This window comes from Pangasianodon hypophthalmus, chromosome 13 (assembly GCF_027358585.1).
Source record: "Pangasianodon hypophthalmus isolate fPanHyp1 chromosome 13, fPanHyp1.pri, whole genome shotgun sequence".
In the NCBI taxonomy this organism is placed as follows: Eukaryota; Metazoa; Chordata; class Actinopteri; order Siluriformes; family Pangasiidae; genus Pangasianodon; species Pangasianodon hypophthalmus.
Window position 1 is genome coordinate 3,937,260 of NC_069722.1, and position 23,712 is coordinate 3,960,971.

The window sequence follows — 23,712 nt, forward strand, 5'->3', positions numbered from 1 at the left end:
TTGAAAAGAAAATGTGCAACATCTTAACTACTCAATATTCAAGATATTGCACTATTTCTAGGTCCCTCTATAAATGTAAATAAATTTGTGATACTGACCATGTTAACTGGTCTGTACAAAAAGGTCAGATTTTCTGGGAGTCTTATCCCTTTCCACTGAAGATTGTGTTCAGACGACACGCTGATGGATTTCATCAGACACGGATCATCAGGTTTTACACAAACGTGTGGAGTCTGTGTCAGCTCGCGTGCACACTTTAGTCACTAAATCAAAAAAAAGAGGACACACTAAATACTAAGAAACTCTGAAATCCATGTAAATATGTTTAAGATTCTACTTTTCACATAAGTTGTTGCTGATCATAAGATTTGTAATGAAAAGCTTTGCATTAAATTGAAAAAGTACTCACTTTGGGCCCAACTATATATAAACAAACAAACAAACAAACAAACAAACAGATAGATAGATAGATAGATAGATAGATAAAATGACTGGCCCTTGAAGCTGAGAATCTGGCCCCTGTGAAAAAAGTTTGGACACCCAAACTGTTTTTATTCATTATTTATTGAGCTCTGACTGAAACTCACCTCCAGGACACCAGGTGGCGCTACAGAGCTCTAACGCCTCTTAACTCTACTGCTTTGTTTTGAGCGGAATTCAAGATGGCGGACGCTGAAGAAACAAAACCAGCAACCTGCACGTTTCTTTTCAAGAAATCAACCAAGAAATTCTCTGCGCGGAAAAGAAAAGCCAGTGACAGCGACAAAGGTAAAGTTCACAATTGATTCGACCCAACATTAAATATGAATAGCTTAGCTCAGGTTTGTTGTAAGTTTAAACACAGTAGCTAGCTAGTCAGTCTTGCTAACTGTGTAGAAACCATGAAGCCCCTAAAGCAAAGCTGTTTGTTTATTTAGAGAGAAGCAGCGATGAGGAGAAAAACGCCGTGGTGAAAAGAGAGAAGAAACCCAGCTCTCACAATCCCATGATACAGCGGGTTAGTCTGGTATAGTAATAATTATTTAAAGGTGCAGTAACTGAATTTTTAAACTTGTACAAATAACCCTGATGATATGGAGAGCATGATAAAAAAAACAATGGGTTAAACTGTGTTCTTAGTAAAAGTGTAATAAGTTGATGAGAAAACCCGTTTGGAAAATTGATTTCCGGTCCGGAATGCTTGTTTGTGTTTGGATGCACCTCCTGTCAATCATTTAATAGACTCTATATGCACGAGGGCCTCACTGCAGCCTGTAGTGTGATGACATCTTGGATTAAATCCACTATCTTCTGGATGTTGTAACACGCGTGTGCCGCAGTAGGTTTCGATAACATCATGAACGTTTACTCACGCACGTGCAAATTTATTTAGAAAGGAAAGTGGCAGAAAAATGCTGGATTGATCGACAGCAGAGACAATATGTTGGTAAGTAAATCATCTAGGGTTAGGGTTAGGGTTAGAACATGCAGTACGTAGCGGATCTAATCCAATACGTCATCGCGCTACAGGCGGCAGTGAGGAGACACTCGCTATACGGGCTGTCTAACATCTTGGGGGTGGAGCTTCCTGAACATGGGCGGGAATCATTCATATGTGGAATCCATGTAACCATGAGAGAGCTTACATAAGGGGCTAATCATACCTAATGCGTCTTTAATCCTTTCTCTAAATATCACACTAACTTCATTAAACTCTGTTTCAGACCAAGAAGGTGGAAAGAGAAGTGGTTTCCTCCAGTGAAAGTGATGACGACAGAGAAGCCAGGAAGATCACCGTGGCTTATAAATCCACTCGCTCGGCGGTGAGAAATCACACCATCATATTTTTATTTATTTGTTTGTTCGTTTATTTTTATCTCAGAAGGATATTCACTGTTTATTAGATGTGTGTACAGTATTGGCTGTTTACCAGTGGGCAGGTTATAACTCTACATTCAACCCGTAATCGTACACTATATGGCCAAATGTTTGTGGACACCTGACTATAACAATTGTATGTGCTTTTGGAACTTCCTGTTCCAGATTTATTTCCACTTTGCTGTTATAATAAGCTCCACTCTTCTGGGAAGGCTTTCCACTAGATTTTGGAGCGTGGCTGTGGGGATTTGTGATCATTCAGCTACAAGAGCATTAGTGAGATCAGGCACTGATGTTGGTGAGGAGGTCTGGGGTTCAGTCGGTGTTCCAGTTCATCCCAAAGGTGTTCAGTGGGGTTGAGGTCAGGGCTCTGTGCAGGACACTCGACTTCTTCCACTCCAAACACCATGTCTTCATGGAGCTCACTTTGTGCACAGGGGCATTGTCATGCTGGAACAGGTTTGAGCCTCTTAGTTCCAGTGAAGGGAAATTGTAAAGCTACAGCATACAAACACATTCTACACAATTGTGTGCTTCCAACATTGTGGCAACAGTTTGGGGAAGAACCACATATGAGTGTGATGGTCAGGGGTGCACATACTTTTGGCCATATAGAGTATTTACGCAATACTGAATATATATTGAGCCTAATGATCTGTTCATAATCCGTCTGAGATCTCAAGCATGTCTACACCTCGATCGGAATAGCTCCCGGTCCAAATCCGATTGAACGAGGTGGAGAACGAGGAACTTAATAATCCTTTAATCAGAATAAATATCTCCCAGACTATAGGCTGTTGTGTAAATCAGTCAAACACTTCAACACGACGTCACTTCCTGTTTTAGAAGGAAATGCATCAACATACGGAATGAAATCAGAGCTAAGAAGGCATTTCACGCAGCCTGTTTTGCAGTAATATGCAACGTTTCCCAAGTTTTGTTTACAGTGTCGGTAAAATACTTATTCAGATAACTGACGTCTTGATAGGTGACTCTGAAGAAGGATCACTCATGAATTTGCAAAAGGAAACAGGATGATCACTGGTAATTTGATGTTTGAATATAACCCTGGTTGTAGAGTCTGAGATTCAGCTTTGTGCGTTGTTGCTGTGTGTGAGATAGAAACCAGAAGGACCAGACGACATGGGAGCCACCGCCGTGTACGCGCTGGACACCGAGAGAGATAAAGACGCTCAGGCCATCTTTGAACGCAGCCAGAAAATTCAGGAGGTGAGTCGAGGTTTTTTTTTACTCAAACAGCCAGTCCAGCAGGACAACGTGTACAATCGGTACAATCAAATTTACTTAACAATTAGAAACGAAACTTATAAAAGGGGCTTCATCTTTTTCTGGGGTTCATTCATTTTATAAATTATTATTCAGTTACAATCTGTAAAAATCCAGTTACAGTTCCATTAAGTTCCTTGTTTACAAAGGAGTTGCGTTTTATTGCTTAAACGTTAATGATCAGTTTATGGCTATAAATAAGACAATTTGAGGTTGTTTGCTTGTGTTTTGTTTCATAGTGATGCTTCATGTTTTGACTAGCACCATCTGTTTTCTTCTTGCCCATTTCTAGGAACTGCAAGGTAAAGACGATGATAAAATCTACCGCGGCATCAACAACTATCAGAAATTCATTAAGCCTAAGGACACCACCATGGGTAATGCATCGTCTGGCATGGTCAGGTACGTGGATATGGTGATAGTTTCATAGACGGCCTTTTATTATAATTGTTTTTTTCCTTCTTCTTCTTCTTGTTTTATTTATTTATTTTTTAAAGCTGTGTGATCTGTTCTGTCTGATAGGAAAGGACCAATCAGAGCCCCTGAGCACCTGAGAGCTACAGTGCGGTGGGACTATCAGCCCGACATATGCAAAGATTACAAAGAGACAGGCTTCTGTGGATTTGGAGGTCTGTCTGTCTGCGTACGTGTGTGTCTGTCTGCGTACGTGTGTCTGTCTGCGTACGTGTGTGTCTGTCTGCGTACGTGTGTGTCTGTCTGCGTACGTGTGTGTCTGTCTGCGTACGTGTGTGTCTGTCTGTCTGCGCGCGCGTGTCTGTCTGTCTGCGCGCGCGTGTCTGTCTGTCTGCGCGCGTGTCTGTCTGTCTGCGCGCGTGTCTGTCTGTCTGCGTATGTGTGTGTGTCTGTCTGTGCGCGTCTGTCTGCGCGCGTGTCTGTGTGTGTCTGCGTGCGTGTCTGTCTGTCTGCGTACGTGTGTGTGTCTGTCTGCGTACGTGTGTGTGTCTGTCTGCGTACGTACGTGTGTGTGTCTGTCTGCGTACGTACGTGTGTGTGTCTGTCTGCGTACGTACGTGTGTGTGTCTGTCTGCGTACGTACGTGTGTGTGTCTGTCTGCGTACGTGTGTGTGTCTGTCTGCGTACGTGTGTGTGTCTGTCTGCGTACGTGTGTGTGTCTGTCTGCGCGCGCCTGTCTGTCTGCGCGCGTGTCTGTGTCTGTCTGTCTGCGTACGTGTGTCTGTCTGTCTGCGTACGTGTGTGTGTCTGTCTGCGTACGTGTGTGTGTCTGTCTGCGCGCGCCTGTCTGTCTGCGCGCGTGTCTGTGTCTGTCTGTCTGCGTACGTGTGTGTGTCTGTCTGCGTACGTGTGTCTGTCTGCGCGCGTGAGTCTGTGTGTGTGTGTGTGTGTGTGTGTGTGTGTGTGTGTGTGTGTGTGGGTTTATACGTTAGGACGGATTTTAGTAATGTAATCCACTGGTTGAAGCTGGTGACAGAAACCTGTTTGTGTTTTCACTTCAGACAGCTGCAAGTTCTTGCACGACCGCTCCGATTACAAACACGGCTGGCAGATCGAGAGGGAGCTGGAGGAGGGACGATACGGCGCTAACGGTGAGCTGAAACAGGATGTGAAGTGCTGTTCATATAATTATACATACAATATAATCACATACAAACAAACTGTACATTTATACAGTGGGGTCCGAACGTCGAGTGAACACGCTCCTATTTTGCATTCACTTCTAATGTAATAACTTCTTACAAATTATATTATAAGCAATAATACGAGTGAATAGTTAAAATCTTTACACCAATTTCAGAATTTCTTCGTATTTGGTACGTCTTCCTTTTGCTTTAACAACAACGTGTACATCGTACTGGTTTGGTCATTATCACAAAAATTTCCTTTTCTTTGTTTTAAAATTTTCTAATTTTCTTTGTTTAAAAGTTCTAAAAGTTTTAAGTGGAAAAAAAAGTCCAGATTTTTAATGTGGTCTCAGATTATTCGACCCCACTATATAAAAATATGATGTATATAATAAAATACATTATTAAAAAAGTAAATACTGTATAATAAACAAACAAATAAATAAATAAAAATGTTACTGTTAACAGGAGTAATAATAATAATAAGGAAGTACATGATAGACACTTTCTGCTGTATATTTGAATATATTTTACACATTTCATTCACTTGTTGCTCCTGAATTGGGTTAAAATAAGGCGAAGTTAATGAAGAGAGAGTCTTTGTGGTTAATTAATGAGCTAAATCCCATCTGAATAAATGCTTAGTATTTAATCTTCAGAATGCATTTACTCCAAGTACAGGGTATAATTCTCTCCTATTTTCAGTATGAAATTAAGATAATAAACCACAAAGATTTTTTTTTTCCCTCAAAACTTTATTTTTACAAATAATTATTTATTTTTACAAATAATTCTGGACCGGATTGTGTAGTACATTTTCTGTGGATTTAGTTTAAAAAAAAAAAAAAAAAAAAAAAAGCAGTAATGTCATTGTGCGCATCCAGTTTACTTTTTTTTTTTTTTTTTTTTTGGACATTGCTAGCAAATCACATTTATTTATTAAAATATTAAAATAGTTTCCAGAGCATTTGAGAATGGCTGCAGTTTATATGCGTCTGTCCTGTTTGTACCTGACAGATGAAGAAAACTACGAGGTGAGCAGTGACGAGGAGGATCTGCCTTTCAAGTGCTTCATCTGCAGGGATTCGTTCAAGAACCCAATTATAACAAAGTGAGTCTCAAACACGAGTGAACAGACCGCGGCGTTCGTTCTACACGAGGATCTGGGTTCATTCCGTCCTTTACGTAGGGGCTACGCTGCGATTTTATTTCCAGATAGATCCACAGGATCGCTGTTTTGTTTAAATAATGCAATACACATACTACATGATGCTACTCTGAATGTTCAGCTTCACTGTTTTTTTTCTTTCTGCTGATATTCCTGCTGTTAATCTTATATACAAAACACACTGAGGCAAACCTCAGTGCAGTGTGATTTCAGAATCATATGTACATGGACACACCGTCCACTTTAATAGGAACACCTGTATACCTGCTCATTTATGTATGCAGTTATCCAATCAGCCAATCATGTGGCAGCAGCACAGTGCATAAAATCACGCAGATACAGGTCACTGACTTTAACCATAGCATGGTTGTTGGTGCCAGATGGGCTGGTTTGAGTATTTCAGAAACTGCTGAGCTCCTGTGATTTTCATATGCAGCAGTCTCTAGAGTTTACACAGAATGGTGTGAAAAACAAAAAGCATTTATTGAGCGACAGTTGTGTGGGTGAGGTCAGAGGAAAGTGGCCAGATTGGTTCAAGCTGCCAGGAAGGATATAGTAACTCAAATAATCACTCTTTACAACCGTGGTGAGCAGAAAAGCATCTCAACATGCAACAAACATCAGACTTTGAGGTGGATGGGCTACAACAGCATCAAATTCCACTCCTGTCAGCTAAGAACAGAAATCTGAGGCTATCATGGGCACAGACTCATCTGATCTTTATCCAGTCTTCAACGGTCCAGTTTGAGTAATCATGCATAGTGTGTCTAGTAGTTATATACACCTAATGTTGTGTGTATTTAAAGCTGCTTTGATAACATGAACACACTCTTTGTGTTATCAGGTGTAGACATTATTTCTGCGAGGCCTGCGCTCTGCAGCACTACCGCAAGTCCAAGCGCTGCTACGTCTGCAACCAACAAACCAACGGAGTCTTCAACCCAGCCAAAGGTAACTAACCAGCTGCTCGACTCGCTCAGGGGGCTCAGGTTTTACTGAAGTTCAGCCAAAAATAAAAGGTGCACAGGAGTACAGTTTGTGCCAGATGTAATCGATCAGCCAAGACGTGTTGGAAGACTGAAGGATAATTTAAACATGAGGGGAAGCATAATGGCTACGAGTTTAGCATTGTGCAACCTGCATGTGTAAATCATCGCCCTCGTGTCACCTCACTCGGCTTTGTGGAGTTGCTCAGTGTCGCAGAGTTGCGTATGGATTCGGACAAAAGGACGTCACAGAGCTATAAACTGTGGGTTGTGGCTTGCATCTTGATAATATAAGCTGAACCATATTTTCTTCTCAGCATATACTTTGCTTCCATTACTTGTTAGCTACATTAGCCTTGTACAAAAAAAAAAGCAAAGCAAACCGGCCTTGGCTCATTGACTACATTATGTAACAGGAGTCTTGGTATTATGATACTGTAAAGAAAGGAATTGTGGGTATGTTGTCATAACTGTCCCTTTTTTCTTTTCTCAAGAGTTGATTGCGAAGATGCAGAAACAACAGGCTCCTGCAGACCAACCACCTTCAGACGAGGAAGACTAGCATTCCCATCACCTCCATCCCCTTCTTGCTGTTCCCTTTTCCCCCTGAACATTTCCCCAGTTTTGTAAATTAATTGTCAAAAATAAATTCTCTCTTTTTTTAACAACTTGTTTGTTTAAACAAAACTATTGCTCTAAATCCAGCTCTTGAATAACGTGCAGTCTCGTTAATGACAGTAACTCCTGTCCTGTTAGGAGGAGCTATGAATCTATATAATTATATCCCAGAACACAGATGCAATCAGGAACGCAAATTAGTTCCTTCACATCATCTAAGACTAATACGAAATGGATTAAAAATGTGTTATTTAAAAAAAGACAAACATATAATCATTGATATGGTGAGGTTTTCTGTAAGGAGATTTATTTAACATTTTAAGGAAGGAGTCTCCATTGAAGTGTTTTTCACCAAGCACTTGAAGCACTTTGTCTATTTTGTATACAAACTATAAAAGCATTTCTGTAAAGCTGTTCTGGGTAAGAGCGTCTGCTAAATGCTAGACATGTAACGTATGTTTTCCATTATGAGAACGTCTTCAGGAGAAAGGGGTTTGCACTTTGCAGTTCCTCTGTGACAAGAGGTTTTGTCTTTTTAACTTCAAAAGAGAAAAAACAGGATGGTGAGGGAACGTCTGTTTAGAGCTGCTATAACACATGTGATAACATGAAGTAACTGGTTTCATGGAGGTTCCACAGCATTAAATGTAGCTAAAAATGCATAAAAAGTATGTCCTTTTCTAATTAATAAAGAACTGTTATCACTGGCAAAATGCTGTGGTATAAGTAGAATAAAACACTGGTGAAAATAAACTTCTTTGGAAGTAGTAACAGTAACTCCACTTCATATCGAGCACACGGTTGATTATTTTCCTACAACAGCACATTTTATTTCTTACTTACTGAAATCAGAAAACGGAAACTGGTGAGTTTTTAGTCTTTATTGTTTTCATCTCATTATGCAACATCTGGAAAAACTCCACATACGCACAGCTGAAGTTTCCAACGTCACGGCTTCGCGCTAACTGACATGAAACTCGAAGAAAACACTGGAATAAGATGCATGATGCAGCTGAAGGTCAGGGTGAGAACGCTGGGTGCAGAAACAGTGTCAGAAACTGAAACGGATCTTGTGTATGACGAAGGAGATGTAAAAACGTCCTGTGTTGACCTTAAGGATCTGTTTATAACTGCTGACGTTTCTGCATTTCCCACACCCGCCTGTATATTAGCTAACGTTCTGCTGGTAGTTTGAGTAAAAAGTTATGAATCTCGAATAACTCTCAAAATATCGCTAAATTCACATTCGGAGATAAACGTGCTGGCACGGTGGGCCATGCAGCTTCATTTCATCCACGTAAACCAGTCGCGGCCCTCATGCAAGCAGCACTAAGCTATTACACATTCAGAGCGTCTCATTTATGCTTGGATTATTATGCTACAAAACATGTAACAATGCTCAGTAACGTCAGAGTGCACAAAACTAAGCACCTGCCTTTGTGAAAATGTAATTGTGTATGTTTTCAGACTCATGCACCTCGTGTGTGTCGTCGTTCGGACAAGGCTGCGGCGGCTGCTGGCTTTGCACCTCTCTGTGAGAGATATAAAAGTAAAACAGTCCTCCTTCAACCCGTTTGTTATATACACGACTATATACATACAGTTCGAAAAAAAAAAAAAAAAAGGAGAACTGGATCTCTTAAACCCTCATTAACAAACAAACACATCCTAATAGGGGTGGGCGATATGATACAAAAAATATCACATCACGATACTTCAAGGCTTGATAGGACGTCACGATATTTGGTTTTGCTCAGGAGTTTGGCGAAAATGTCAGAAATCAGTCGTGCCACAAAAAATATTTTTTAAAAAAGTATCACTAATGGCGGTGGATTTAGTAAAAAATAAACCTAGTACATAAATTTTTGAGTGAAAAAAGGATGTTTTGGACAAAAGTCCTTCATCATTAAAGAGGGATAAAGACAATACTGTTCTTAATTTATCATGATACTGATATTTTATCGGCCAGCCCTACGTCAGATGTACACACCACTAATCCCAACAATACAACCCAAACATGTCAGGAACAAGTCATCGTTTTATCTACATCTCCAAATACCCACAAGCTTCATCTCCTCATCCATTCAGTTCCTGTCAAAAGTCCCAGTCGTCTACGTCCAGGTGGCTGAGGCCGGACTCCAGGCTGGCGAGCGCCGAGGGCGGATCCTGAGGCCGCACACACTCGAAGCTGCCGAGCGGCGAGACGGGACGCAGCAGCTCGGGCAGGGCCTCGCACAGACGCCGCTTTATCTGAAAAGAAAACAGTGAAACGCTGAATAAATAAAAGAGATGAATATGCAGGTGTAATGTGTTTCTAGAACTTTCCACTTATGAGTCTGGACATGGGTTTGTTACTCACCTGCTTGAAGAAGGAGTGACCAATCAGAGCGCTGGCGTAAGGCCTGTGGGAGGAGAAAAAAGAAACCATGTGATCTAAAGCTAAATCTACGTTCATGTTAGCAAGCAGAGAAAACAAATCGCAGCTGTGATTCTGAGCCTGGACACAGACAGGAGCTGCTTATTTGAATCGCTGCTTCAGTGCATTACTCCCGATTTGCAAGTTTATACAAATGGTGCGTTGTGGGAGTGCATTGTCACTTGCGAGTTACGCAATCCGCTGCAATTTGCATAAACACGCAAATGACTTGTGACATGCAGAAGCAATAATTCAAATTATTGACTCTAGAAAACCTTTGAACTATTTCAGCTTGAGTCTCTACTACCCCAAAAATTCATTCCTGTTTGCATTCAGCTATACAGCCGGCATCGTTAAGTGGTGAAGCGCAGCCGGATGCAGAACCAGCAAAGTATTTCAACAGACAAAAATACCGTAGAAGAGCTGATAAACCTATTTAAAAAACTGGCTGTAGTTCAGTGACTCTAATTTTCTAAACAGGAACCAGTGCGACGTCTGTAGCAGATCCTCTGTTGGTCCTCGGTTGCTCCAACCACATGCACTTATGTAAAATATTTAGCTCTAGGAACCTCGATGGACCAGACACTAGCTACAGGGATAGAGACATAAAGGAAAGGGGAGCGTGTTCACAGATTTTCATGTATTTTTTTTTAATTCATTTACTCTCGCTGATCTGATTAATGAATTAATACCATGGTTTATTTAAAAAAAAAAAAAAAAAAAAAAAAAAGAGAAAGTTGACGATGAAAGACAGAAGGTTTAAAGACGAACGCACAGAGAAGTGTGTGTCTATTCTACCTACATCAAATTCAAACCAAATGTCTCATCTGTTCAGAGTCTGCGAGTCACCTGACACAAGACTGTGAGTCATAGCCATAATCTAATAATTAAATTTTAAGCATTAAAAGGTAACTGTCATCGCCATTCTGTCATATTAGTCACTTATCCAGATCTCTGTAAGCGAGAAATTTTAGTACCTGGACCTTAACCTTTAACTGTTTTTTTTATTAAATAGCCCTCCTATACAGGAATTCATTACACCTAAATGAAACACAGAACAGAAATACATTTAAAAGTGGTCTAGGAACTGAAATCAGCTCCTCTGGTGGAACTACATCTCCACATTCATGGGATTTTGAGATGTACCAGTTAAGAAGCAATTTAAGAGATTTCTGTGCTACACTCGGTTATAAGGTGTGACTCGGAGTCTCCAGCACCCAGGCTGTGACCTTCACCTCTTCTCAGGGTCCCTCTGCAGGCAGAGCTCGACGAAGTTGTGGAAGTGTGGGCTGAACGTCCTGCTGTAGGGGTTCGGCTCTCCGTTAGTATGGCGCGCCCCACCGGCCCCGGGGCCCTCGCAGATCCCGGAGTCGGCCCCCGAGCGCGAAGACTTCATACCGAGCTCCTCCGCCGGGATGGTGTTGCTGTCCAACAGACACGGGACTGTACCGTTTAGCTTCTCCAACAACATCTGAGAAAAGACAGAGACAAAAAAGAAAGACACTGATGAGTCGGACTGAATGACGCAAGGAGCGTCCTGTTTCTGTGCAAACACGGTCCGCAGTACATAATAAAAATCATCTTTATCTGCCATGTTCTGTATCTTGCATCATACTGTTATTCCTTTTTGAACATTTTACATCTTAAGGCTACGGTAAAATTATTACATTTCTTTTATATGTACCTTTGAATGTGTGTATTCAAAAATCCACATAAAAGTACATATATCTCTTTCATATTTACTTTTGAAGACACATTCATGTTAATTGGAATGATTTAAATATACAGAGAAAAATACACAAAGCAAATACATAATGACAGCTGAGGAAAAAGCAAGCCAAAGGAAAGTACACCAAACCCCTATATGTGTGTGTGTGTGTGTGTGTGTGTGTGTGTGTGTGTGTGTGTGTGTGTGTGTGAGAGAGATAGGTCTACCTGTGTAGCTGGCATGTCTTTAAACGGCACATGGCCATTGGCTAGCTCACAAGCCGTAATTCCCAGACTGTAGATGTCCGAGCGGAAATCGTATCCCTGAAGATTCTGTTAAAACACATACACACACACACACACACACACACATACACACACAAATTTTGTCATAACTTATTCCTCTATATGTCATATGACAAAGATTCAAGATGCATTTAGATGACTATTTTTGAACCGTAACACCACATTTCATTTTTAATTATTACAAATATTTAATATTCAAATGAATCAAAACTATTAATGAGCCTGTAATGTTACAGTGCCACAAACAGAGTGAAGATTAGCAGTACCATTTTACTACGTGGTCATATCTCATAAACAATAATTCAAATAGTTATAACTTCATAAGCATCAATTTATATTAAAAATATGTTAACAGTACACTACACATAAGAATGATTAGTGTAGCAGTGTAGTGACTTGCTGTTGTGATAACTGCCTAGTACTTTTGGGGCAGGCTGTATATCAAATGTTTAATTACGTGTGTGTGTGTGTGTGTGTGTGTGTGTGTGTGTGTGTGTGTTTATTCTACCTGCTGTAGCACCTCAGGGCTGAGCCAGGGCAGCACTTTAACACTGTATTGGGGGAAGTCGTGCACCACGCGTGCTCTCTGGCCGTGTCGGATCAGACTGAAGATGCTCCTCAGACCTGACAGATACACCTGTCCATCCGCTGAGATCAGGATATGACTGGCCTTCACACTCCTGAACACCACACACACACACACACACACACACACACACTGTATTCACACAACTGGTCTGAATCCAAAGTACTACACCCATACTGTCATTAAACACTACACACTGCACAGGTACCGGAACAGGGCCCAGTTTCTCGAAAGCAATGTACAGTTTAAGATGACCTTAACTTGGAGAGACAGAGAGAGTAGTTAACTTGATGCTCGTTCTGCCATTTAATAGAGATCTCTCTTTATGAAGTGATTTTGGGGATTTTTTTTTTTTTTAATAAAGAAAATATGCTTAAATTCTTAGATGTGTGATGCTCATAAATTTCTCACTGCAAAGATATGTTACAATCATTTTTTCTCATTTCTCATTAATACATCAAAATTGTCTGGTGAAAAGTCAAATGTACACGAGAATGCCATTTTTAAATTCATTCATTTAAAGGAAAACTTTTTCTTTTTAAAGTTTTATTTTACTTTAAAAAAATAAAAGTAAAGAAGCCAAGAGGTTTCCTTAGTTAGCTACAGTAATCAGTATGTCAATGGAAGGTCCTCACAAGGATAGTAAGACCTGTGTGTGTGTGTGTGTGTGTACGTGACTGTTCCGCACCGGTGCACATAGCCGTTGTGATGAATGTACTCCAGAGCCCGCAGAACTCCAAGCAGAATGTACGCGATGGTCAGCTCACTTAAACCGTGTGTGAAGTGAGTGCTGATCAAATCTCGTGCTGAGCCTAACGAAGAACACACACACACACTCTCGAATAGCTCTTTTTTTAATACACTACATTTACAAGACTGAAAAGTCAGCATGTCCCTGGTTGCTCACCGTAGGCCATGAATGGTGTGATCACCCATAACTCGTTCTCTGAGATGAAGATGCTCTTGTATGGGAGGATGCTTGGATGGTGGAACAACTTTGAGACATGGATTTCTTCCTGACAGAACAAAATTATGTTAAAACTTTAAGTTTTCCTTCACAGGAAAGTCTTCATGACAGAGGAGTTCATGCTTTGAGGTTTCTCAGTAAAATAAGCTCTGTTTTTTTTTGTCTTAACATTAATGTCAAACGAAAGAAAAAAAGAGAAGCTGGTGAAATGTTATAGCTTATATATCAGAAACGATAGCTCCTATTATCTTGTCTCCTGTATATTCCACAAGACTAAATGTAACTATAAATGGATAAAAAGTATGACGTGTTGCTCTTTTAGCAATAAAAATTAATGTAGTATGAGAGGAATAAAACACTTCGGGATATGCTGTTACTGAAAATCATCAACTTCATCAGCCCATCATTGATTATTTTTCTGTAACGGCACATCCTGAAGTGTTTTATTCCTTACGTAAAGAGAAATATACATGGTGGCAGTACAGACCTGCAGGTATTTGACCATGTCGTTGGTGCAGGACTCCATGTCAATCCTTCGGATGGTGACACGTTCTCCGGTCGGTTTGTAACGGGCCAAGTTCACTGTCATCAGGTCTTCCAGACCGTGCCCTACACACACACACACACACACACACACACACACACAGAATGTAAATAATATCTGAGAATGTAAGGCTTTTAACATTTCCAGGAATTTTTAAGTCACTTTAAACACTTAAGCATCAACATAGAAATATGCAAATTGGAAACCTCTTCTCCTTGGAATAGGTACATTTACATACTAAAACCTGATTGGCTCTTATATTTTGTGATGCAATAGCCACCCAGATTCTTTAAAAGATTTGCAGTTCCTGCTGTTTCTTTAACGCAAAATGCATCCCAACTCCTATGACAATTCAAGCATTGATCAACATTTTATAAAATTCAGGGTGACTTTAGGAAAATTCTCTGCAGCACAGGAAATTCCGAAGTTATGAAGAAATGAAGGAAAACTATATATATGTTACTACTGATTCCATTGTCATTCAAGATATGGAACTTTGAGGTTTTATTGGAAATGAAAAGTGGTATATAAATAAAGTTTGTTATAGCAGTGTGGGTATAAATAAGAGAGGTGAAGTGTCTAACCGATGACGGTGAGGAGCTCGTAGGCACTGCTGTCAGGTAAGAAGGTTCCCATTGTGTCCCGGCGTGGGAGGGAGCTCAGAGATTCCTGACTGTCCTCATGGGCCTGGAACAGGACACGGGGAATGTTAGACACACACACACACACACACACACACACACACACACACACACACTTTGACCCTCTTTAAATAATGTTAAAACAAATTCCTGTCTTAAACACAGCCTTAAATATTACAGAAAGGAAAAAATAATGAGTGCTTAAAAGAACTAAAGAGGAGAGAAACCCTTTCTGTGGGTCTGTGAAGGTTTTCAGTCATTCAGGGAATCTTTAATGTCTTGTAGTTACACACCCAATTGTAGTTCAGTGGTTATTGCTCTGTATTAATTACCGTAAGGTCGTGGGTTCATATTCTAGACTGCAAGCAAGTCATGACGCTTAACCCAAGTCATGCAAGCTTGGGTCATGACGCTTAACTCAGATATAAATTAAAGATTTGATTCTGGCTCATTTGTAACATGGCTATAGATAGAAGTGTTACTTAAATCAATAAATTCTCGTAAATGTAGATGTATGTTTTAGGCCTTGATGAGTGTAAATTATTGTTTAAATCATTTAAAAGGCAGGACTTTCCCAGCATTGGATGAAAGGAGACATTTATATATGTATGTATATAAAACACAAGTCCAACCATCTTGACTTCCTACTACAAGACATGAGTGTGATCACTGACTGCGTTAATGCTAGAATGCGTATAATCACTGATACCCCAGGCAAACAAACAAACAGGCAAAATGAAAGAATTGCATCACTGACATGATCTTTTAGTAAAAAAAATGCAAAAAGATTAATAGCATAGCAGTACACACAAATAAAAAAAAAACCCACAATATGTCAATCAGCTCACACACACACACAGACATGGGGTAGACGTTTTTCAAATCGTTTAAGATTTCCTCAATTACATAACTGCAAACATCAGTATTTAAACAAACTGGAAAGCATTTAGTTAGCTAGCTAGTTTAAGTAGCTAACATTAAAGACAACATGAAATGAAAATATGAACACATTTTTCTTCCACAATCTGATATATTTCCCAGTGAAATGGCATATTTTATAAGAAGGGAATTTGGGTTTTATTTATCAGGAAAACAAAACATGGTATGAGATCTAACTTTAACGTTAACCTGCAGTCAGACATGGAGGACCGAACCACGAGCAACAATGCAACAAAGATCAGTTTTCACTTCAGGTTGTCTTTAATGCGATCACTACGTGTGTTGTCAGCTAGCTACCTTAGCTAGTTAGCAGCACACAGGAAAACATTGTTATTGAGACACTCATAGCTCCCTCAAAGTAATAGTCTGGTATTCTAGCAGGGAAATAAGGGCAATTTACTCTATATATTGCTATAAACATACAGTAATAGAGGCAAAGTTTATGTCTTAGGAAGGATTTTTAATGGAGAATTCCCAAACTAGAGGTGTTATAACAAATTATTCAATTGATGCTATTGGTACAGAGGTTAACTTCCATTACACCATGGCACAAATGAAGTCATAAATCTGAAGGAAAAAAAAACTTGAAAGTTGGCTAATGTTTACTTTGTTACGTTGACTTTGTATTAATAAACCTAAAATTAAGTTACCGTATAACTATATACATAACAAAAAAAGCTAAAAGGTAGCTACTGCTGACTTTACTATATATTTTTTTAAACTTTACGTTAGTTACATTAGCTAGCTATTCTCAGGTTATAGCGCTGTCTATGAGAAACCTATAGCTGTATTGTTACATTATTTTTTACCTTAGCTAGACTAACTAATGTTAATAATTCAGAATTGTAGATCAAATTATTACAAGCCATATTTCTTTGATTTAATATTGCCGTGCTGGTATAAAATACAGATTTTGTTGGTGCGTTTGATTCATTTTAGGTTTGTTGGTTAATAGTTCATCACAGACTAATGACAGACTAACTAATATTCAATAGCATTGGTCAAAATTCACATTCCGAACACAATCTGTATTTGATGAGAGGGTGACAACGTTTTTAAACAGCAGAATTTTTAACTCTGATGGTCATGATGGTTTAGTCACATATCCGAGGAGGGAACTCATCAGGCTAAATCAATTTTGATAAATTCGTGAAAAACTAGGCTAAGTTATCAGGTGCAGTGGGTTTCCCACAGTACATATGCAAACTGATCTGACATGTTTCCATGGCAAATGGTAAAAGATTTAAATTGACAGGCAGCAAGAATTCACAAAAGCTGCAGGAGACCTTTAGTTAATACACTGCAGGGTTTCTGAAGCGACCAGCACAGCAAGGCCAGGCTGGGGAAGGGGATTCTGCCATGTGTTGTCAAGTCGAACACATGAAACGCCATCTCACTTTACATGCTGCAGCCATCATTTCCTCAACATCTCCCAGCATCAGGAGATTAACAACACACACACACACACTCACAACTAAAATATCAAACACACTGATAGGGAGTCAATCAGTGTGGCTTGAAGACCAGCAGCCCACAAAGCAGACATGATCACTGAAGCGTTAATGAAACAACAGGCACAACACTGATGTCCAAAGGTGCCAAGTTCATCCCAATCCTACTGAGTCTCTCTATTTCAAACCGAGGTAGTGTTTAAGGTTCTGTACTAGTGACCGGAAGATTGTAGGTTCAAGTCCAAGGACTACCAGAGAGCCAATGTAAGAAGAGTTGTTAATGCTACTACCCCAAAGTTGATTATTTTTTTCCTATAGTAGCAAATCCTGATTTTTTCCCCCCTCTTATACCATGACAATTTGCCAATGATTACAATTTATTATATGATTATTTTATGATTATATTTTAATGCTGTGGAATCCCAGCAAAATGTTAAACTAATTAAATTAATTAAATCAAAGAATCGCTACTGATTAAATCAAGTACTAAACTAAATTCTAAACTAAACTAAATCAAGTACTAAACTACTGACCTATAAACACTATATTCATTTTCTTAACATACACCAAAAATAGTTACACTACATACAATATTTTACACACGTATCTTTACGTCGATTATCAAAAACGTAGTTCTGCGGCAGTTATATTTATCTATACCACAGCGCTGTTGAATTCTCATTTCTGATTGGTCAGAAGGTGTTGAGAAATTGTCTATACCAGCAGCTGTAAGGCGCATACCAGGATTATTTTAATGCAGATGTTCTAATACGTAACAACTTACACAGGAACTTGAATGGTGGACGCTCCACATAAACGGATTTAAAAATGTGTGCAATCATTGATGGTGAAGTTTTCCGTGTGGAGAAATTTACTTAACATTTATGGAAGGATCCTCCAATATCAGCACTTTGTAACAAAAACTGTATGTTTTCAGACATTGGAAAGAGGAGTTTACGCTTTCTGGTTTCTCAGGAACATGACAAGCTACATTTTTCATTTTAACAGAGAATAGAGAGAAAAGAGTCTGGTGAGGAAAAGACTGCTTATAGCTGCTGTATAAGTGATAACAGGACTTTCAACAACGTATGCAATTATAAATGGATAATGTACAATGTGTTGTCCTTCAATAAATCAAAATTGTTAGTGTTGGCAAATTGCTGTGGTGTAAGAGGAATAAAACACATTGGGACAAGCTGTTATTGGAAAACAAGCAACTTTGGGGTGGTACTCCGCTCCTAACTGGAGCCAGGCTGCATCTAACCGCCCTCAAGTATTTTACTCCTTATGTTGGTGAAATCCAGTCTAACAAAAGATGTGCATTCTTGAGCATTAAGGCCTCTTTGGCAGTCCTTGGGTTTGAACTTACATGCTTCTGGTTACTAGCACTGAACCGTTATCTTTGCTTGGACTGCAACCTGCAAGAAGTTTTAGACAAAAGTGAGTGAATTAATTGCATGTACTTTCTCTGTTCCACCATTTTTTGGATCCAGGAATGTCCTCAGGAATGTCTTAGGCCACCCTGACCAAGACAACGCTGAGTCAAGTGCTGGAGATGGAAAAGAAAAATGTGGCAGTGTCCAAAGGCTGGATTACTAAACAGCATTTTATTCCATTGTGCTCTTTCTAACAAAAATCCTCCCATGATTGATGTTTTTGCGTATGTGAGACCCATCTATCTGAGAAAAGAGTGTCAATGCATGAAGCCAAACAGCAACACGATGAGTGCATGCACTCAAGCACAGGGGATGGAACCACACACACGCGCGTACACACACGCACATACAATAACGCATCAATTAAAACTCCACATTTGCATTTTCATACAAACACACACAGTCACGCATGCTCACACACTCTACACACACACACACATACACACACACACATACACATACACACACACACGGGCTGATGGACGGCTGCAAAGGCAAACAGAGATCCCGCACTTACTTTCCTGAGTGGGCTTGCCTGAGCTTGCTCTGGGTAGAGACACCACGCAAATGACGCAAAAGACACACAGATACACAAACAACCTGGATTTAATGAGGGTCTGATAATGTGACATTATGTCTCGATGGAGCTTCGGCCATGCCAACAAAACACTTCATGTTAATGACCACTTTCATGGGCTGCATTCAACTGCATTCATTTCTGCTGCATGGCTGCAGATAATTCAGCTGTAAATATTTAATTTTACAAAAGACTCCTGATGACAAAACTCAAACACAAACTGTAGCTGGAATTCACTGTTTGCAAAGTAGAGCTAACAGTGAATCCGTAAATCTGAAACACTCGTAAGTTACAACTTCAGCAAAAAATCTGCAAGCGCCAACCAAATGGCATCCGGTCATGTGACTTTTGGCAGGAGTCTTCTGCATCCTCTCTGACAAAATGTCTGGTGGCCTGAGAAAACCCATGACATAGTACAATTTATCCTAAGTACACATTTAACAGCCCATCGAGCCCCTTCCCACCCTCAACCCACCGATCACGCCCATCCTCAACCTACTCATCTTGCCCACCCTCAACCCACCTACCTAGCACACCCTTCCCCACCCTCAACCTATCTGTTGAGTTCACTCTTGCCCACATTCAGCCCACCCATCATTCCTACCCTTGTCCACCCTTAAATCACTCATCAAACCTACCCTGTCCCACCTTCAACTCACCCTTTAAACCCACCGTTGCCCACAATCTACCCACCCAGCAAGCCCACCCTTGCCCACCCACTGAGCCCACCCTCAACCTACCCACCCTTGCCTACCCATTAAGCCCACCACCAGCTCACCCACTGAACCCACCCTTGCCAACCCAGCCAGCAACCTACTTTTGTGCACCCTTAATCAAACCATCAGACCCACCCTTGCACACCCACCGAGCACACCTTGCCTACCCTTAACCTATCCGTCAAGACCAACCTTGCCGACCCACCGAGCCCAATTTTGTCCACCCTCTACCCCTCCCCCAACAAGCGCACTATTGCCCACCCTCAACTTATCCATTGAGCTCACTCTCAACCCACCCATCAAGCCCACCCTTGCTCACCCTCAGTCCAAATTCCATTCATCTCCTTCTAAGTCTGAAGGCTTGCAATGCGCATCCTGCGTCAGAGAACATAATGGTAGTTGTGGAGTTTTGTCATCATTTTATCTCCTAGTGTCAGCATCCTTTACCAGGGGAGTAGAGAACATGAAAACTGATAGAAATAACATCATTTATCTGACTCAGCGGCTACAGAGACACAGACCTACCTGCCTTTGATACGCAATGCATAATCACCTGCTTCAGAAAATCAGTCTGTTATGCATTAATGTTTGAAAGGAAATTTCATCTTACCTGAACTACATATTGACCAACACCTTACTTATCGATGTATGCTTTTTTGAAAGGTCTTAACACTGAAATACAAGTTTATGCCACAGGAACAGTAGCAGCAGCCAGATGCAAACAAATATGAGTAGAGCAGCAAGGAGCAACTCGGGGTAAATCAAAGTGACAGCAAAATGAGAGCAAAAACACGCAAAAAATCTAAAAAGCTTCCGCTTGCCGTTGATTTCATCTAGACTTTTATGCAGTATATAATATTGCAGCCAAGTAGATTTGCATATAAAATCCCAGGGAACACAGTGTAAAATATAAAATGTTCACAAAATAGCTAAGTTTAAATGCGTGCTTTTTTGGCAAAGCGAAAAAACCTGACTGATGTGTCCTCTGGATAAAGTGGGCATTAACTGATTCTGATGCTCATAGGATGAGTCTGGAATAAATTCTCTGCCCTGAACCACACCGGCAGAAGAACTTTACACCCCACATTACTGAAGATAGTCTGAATGAAACCCAAGACAGAAATCTAATTAAACTGCTTAAAACTAGCATACTAGGCCACGCCCACTTGCTTAAGACTAAACACTCAAGAAGAACTGTAAACTAAGTCTGATTAAATGTACTGACATCAGACATTCAATTCAATTCAATTTTATTTGTATAGTGTTTTAAACAATGGACACTGTCTCAAAGCAGCTTTAGAGAAATATATACACTCAGGAGATAAATTTATCCCACATGACATCTGTCATGACCTCTGAAAACTTACATTTATCGACTGAACAAATAGATTTATTTAGATTTTAGCCATGATTCATAAAATTGTCCAAAATCACACAGCGCAAGCCTGACACAAACTTTATCCAAAATGAAAACTGCCCACTTTGCACTGACAGCACTAAATATTAATTACTGACCAACATTAAACTAATTAGAAAGCAATCACAGATACAGGTTCCCTGAGACTTTAACCTAAAATGATGCAATATTAAAAAAAAATACACTGATTCTCACAAAAAACTGCATTATGGGAGAAATCTAACAATATAATCACCCAAACACGATGCTATAGAAGAAAATATAAACTATACAAACATAAAACACACATGCATTTATGCTGCAAATTATAATAAATAAAAGATCTTGGCTTGTTTTAGCAGAAGGCTGAAAATAAGGACTGAACACTGGCTACTTAGATTGTTTAGTTGACTATGATGGGGATTTTTGCTCAGTTATGCTCATTATTCTACATATAGATGATTTCCTGGTTAGAAAAGACCTCAATCTCCATTTAACTCAGAGAGAATTCTTGAAATATGATTTTCATCACTCATATGAAGACCTTTAAAGATCTGCTGCATTTACGGAGACTAAGTGTGAGACAAGCTCCCCAAAATATTGGCTAAATTCTATAACAGACTGTAATGTGACTGTAATGTGTGTTCTCCAGATTATGAGAATCATAATCATATAATTCTCATAATCAATTATAATTATTACGATGAAGATCCGCTAATGTTAGATGTGGGATTTAAGGAAATTACTACGTACGGCTTACATCATCAATCACCTGCGATCTATAATGTTCTTGTGCGGGCTTGCATAAACACAAACATTCGTTGTGAACTTGAGATTATAAAGATATTTCTTCTGTCCATTTGCATGTTTCATTTATGATTCACCATTACTGTATTTCTAGCGATTTCTCATATGGTACAATCCTACTGGTGGCTTTTAGACGAGTATCACAGGATGTAAATCATCCGCCGGTGTCCTTTCACTTTACGTACGATTTTTGTCTCCGACGGCTGAAAATCATAAAGCGTAAAGCCAGCTTAAAAACACTAAAGCCTGGTCCGGGGTTGCCAATGTGGCCATGACATAAGCACAGCAATAGCACGGTGTTCGGTAAAGTACTCACCACCAAATAAGTCCAAATCCCTCAGACTCTCCACACTCAGTTTCTCCGACACCCAACGCTAAAACACAAACAAAATCAGCCGTTTTAATCCTTGGACAGCAGGGCTGAGTTTCTCAAAAACACTTCAGCACAAGGATGAGTGATAAATGGTGGAGCGAGCGTCACACTGAACACTCTCTCTATTAGATTAACCTTACGAAGCTTTTGGGAAAACCGAATCATAATCAGAATCATGTATTTGTCACTATAATATGTCATAATATGTCTCATAATATGTCAAAGTGAGTGTAAACTCACCAAAAAAGACATGGATCCTAAATATGATGAGCGTCTACACCATCCAAATGACATTCAATGTAAATATCTGCAAAAATAAAAGTTAAAAAAAAAAAAAAGAAAGAAGAAACAGTGAATTAAAATAGATATTTATAAATAGATAGTGCACTTTTCCCCCACATTCCTGCAGCCTGAAATGTTCCTGTACACCAGATGACACAGCAGTAACCGGTAACGAAACCACAAGACGGACACGCGCAAAGGAAAAATACACTCTGTAAATAAATAAATAAATAAATAAATAATTTTTTGTTTTATTCATTTGTTGCCATACATGTCCCTGTGAATGAGCTGTTACTATAGAAATGATCATGTATTAGAAGGAGTGCATTAATATAACGCTGTGATTAGGTTTACAGCCGGCACTACTTTCAGAGCTGCTGTAATAGAAAATTAATCAACACCTTCTGACCAATCAGAAGCTCGAATTCAATCGCGCTGTGTTATAAATATCCAGCTCCAGTGCTAATGTTAGTTATAGTTAAGCAGGCTGGATAACTCAGCATGGGATCAATCTTTCAAGATATTAATGTTTAAATGCGTCGATTTTAGCTTTTAATCCGATTCATTTCATCTAAACTGATCAGTTCAATACAAACGCAGTGGAAAGGGTGTGAAGCCTCTAACAAAACCAGAAACGCTAACTGTTATAACTGGTAAAGTCTGGCTAATATTTCTGGAGTTAACTTACTCCTGAGGTAGAGGAAGTACTCGAGTGCGCAGGTTTCGTCTAATGAGATTGGGTTAATTAAACAGAAAGCGTTTAATTTCGTCTGTTTACCCTCCTCCTGTCACTTCCCCAAGCTGCGTCCTGTGGTCTGCACTGCGCATGCGCGTCACATCCCGCGCAACAGTGCGCATGCGCGATTACGGTTTCTTTCAGTCAGTTGAATCATCAGGCTTAGGAGTCGACTCTTTCGGCTACAAAACGGCTGTTTTTTTTTTTTTTCTTTAATTTATTTATTTATGTATTTATTTATTTTACCTAACTCTTGCCGAAATTCTTTTATGACATCTTAATCTAACCTTGTAATGAATAAAATAACATTATTTC

General features: G+C 39.7%; 2 protein-coding genes across 5 annotated transcripts; one reads left to right on the forward strand and one right to left on the reverse strand.

The window, feature by feature from the left end:
* The first annotated feature begins 622 nt into the window (after window positions 1-622).
* On the forward strand, window positions 623-7,567 carry rnf113a (ring finger protein 113A). Its single transcript, XM_026916872.3, has 10 exons — window positions 623-768; window positions 918-997; window positions 1,704-1,802; window positions 2,980-3,087; window positions 3,437-3,546; window positions 3,667-3,773; window positions 4,620-4,709; window positions 5,763-5,856; window positions 6,758-6,864; window positions 7,394-7,567. Exons 1-10 carry the CDS (start codon window positions 663-665, stop codon window positions 7,459-7,461), a joined length of 969 nt encoding a protein of 322 aa, XP_026772673.1. The 5' UTR covers window positions 623-662; the 3' UTR covers window positions 7,462-7,567.
* Window positions 7,568-8,383: 816 nt separating this feature from the next.
* strada (STE20 related adaptor alpha) lies at window positions 8,384-23,516 on the reverse strand. 4 transcript variants are annotated; one of them, XM_026916868.3, is made up of 13 exons: window positions 23,350-23,516; window positions 22,620-22,686; window positions 22,323-22,380; window positions 19,028-19,056; window positions 14,628-14,730; window positions 13,987-14,108; window positions 13,440-13,548; window positions 13,221-13,344; window positions 12,455-12,626; window positions 11,869-11,973; window positions 11,169-11,404; window positions 9,877-9,919; window positions 8,384-9,767 (listed from the first exon to the last, which is right to left on the reverse strand). In XM_026916868.3, exons 2-13 carry the CDS (start codon window positions 22,671-22,673, stop codon window positions 9,612-9,614), a joined length of 1,311 nt encoding a protein of 436 aa, XP_026772669.1. In that variant the 5' UTR covers window positions 22,674-22,686; window positions 23,350-23,516; the 3' UTR covers window positions 8,384-9,611. The 4 variants fall into 4 exon arrangements, with proteins under 4 accessions (XP_026772669.1, XP_053095334.1, XP_026772671.1 ...); XM_053239359.1 differs by having other exon boundaries at window positions 23,440-23,509; XM_026916870.3 differs by lacking the exon at window positions 19,028-19,056 and having other exon boundaries at window positions 23,350-23,515.
* Between the last annotated feature and the right edge of the window lie 196 nt (window positions 23,517-23,712).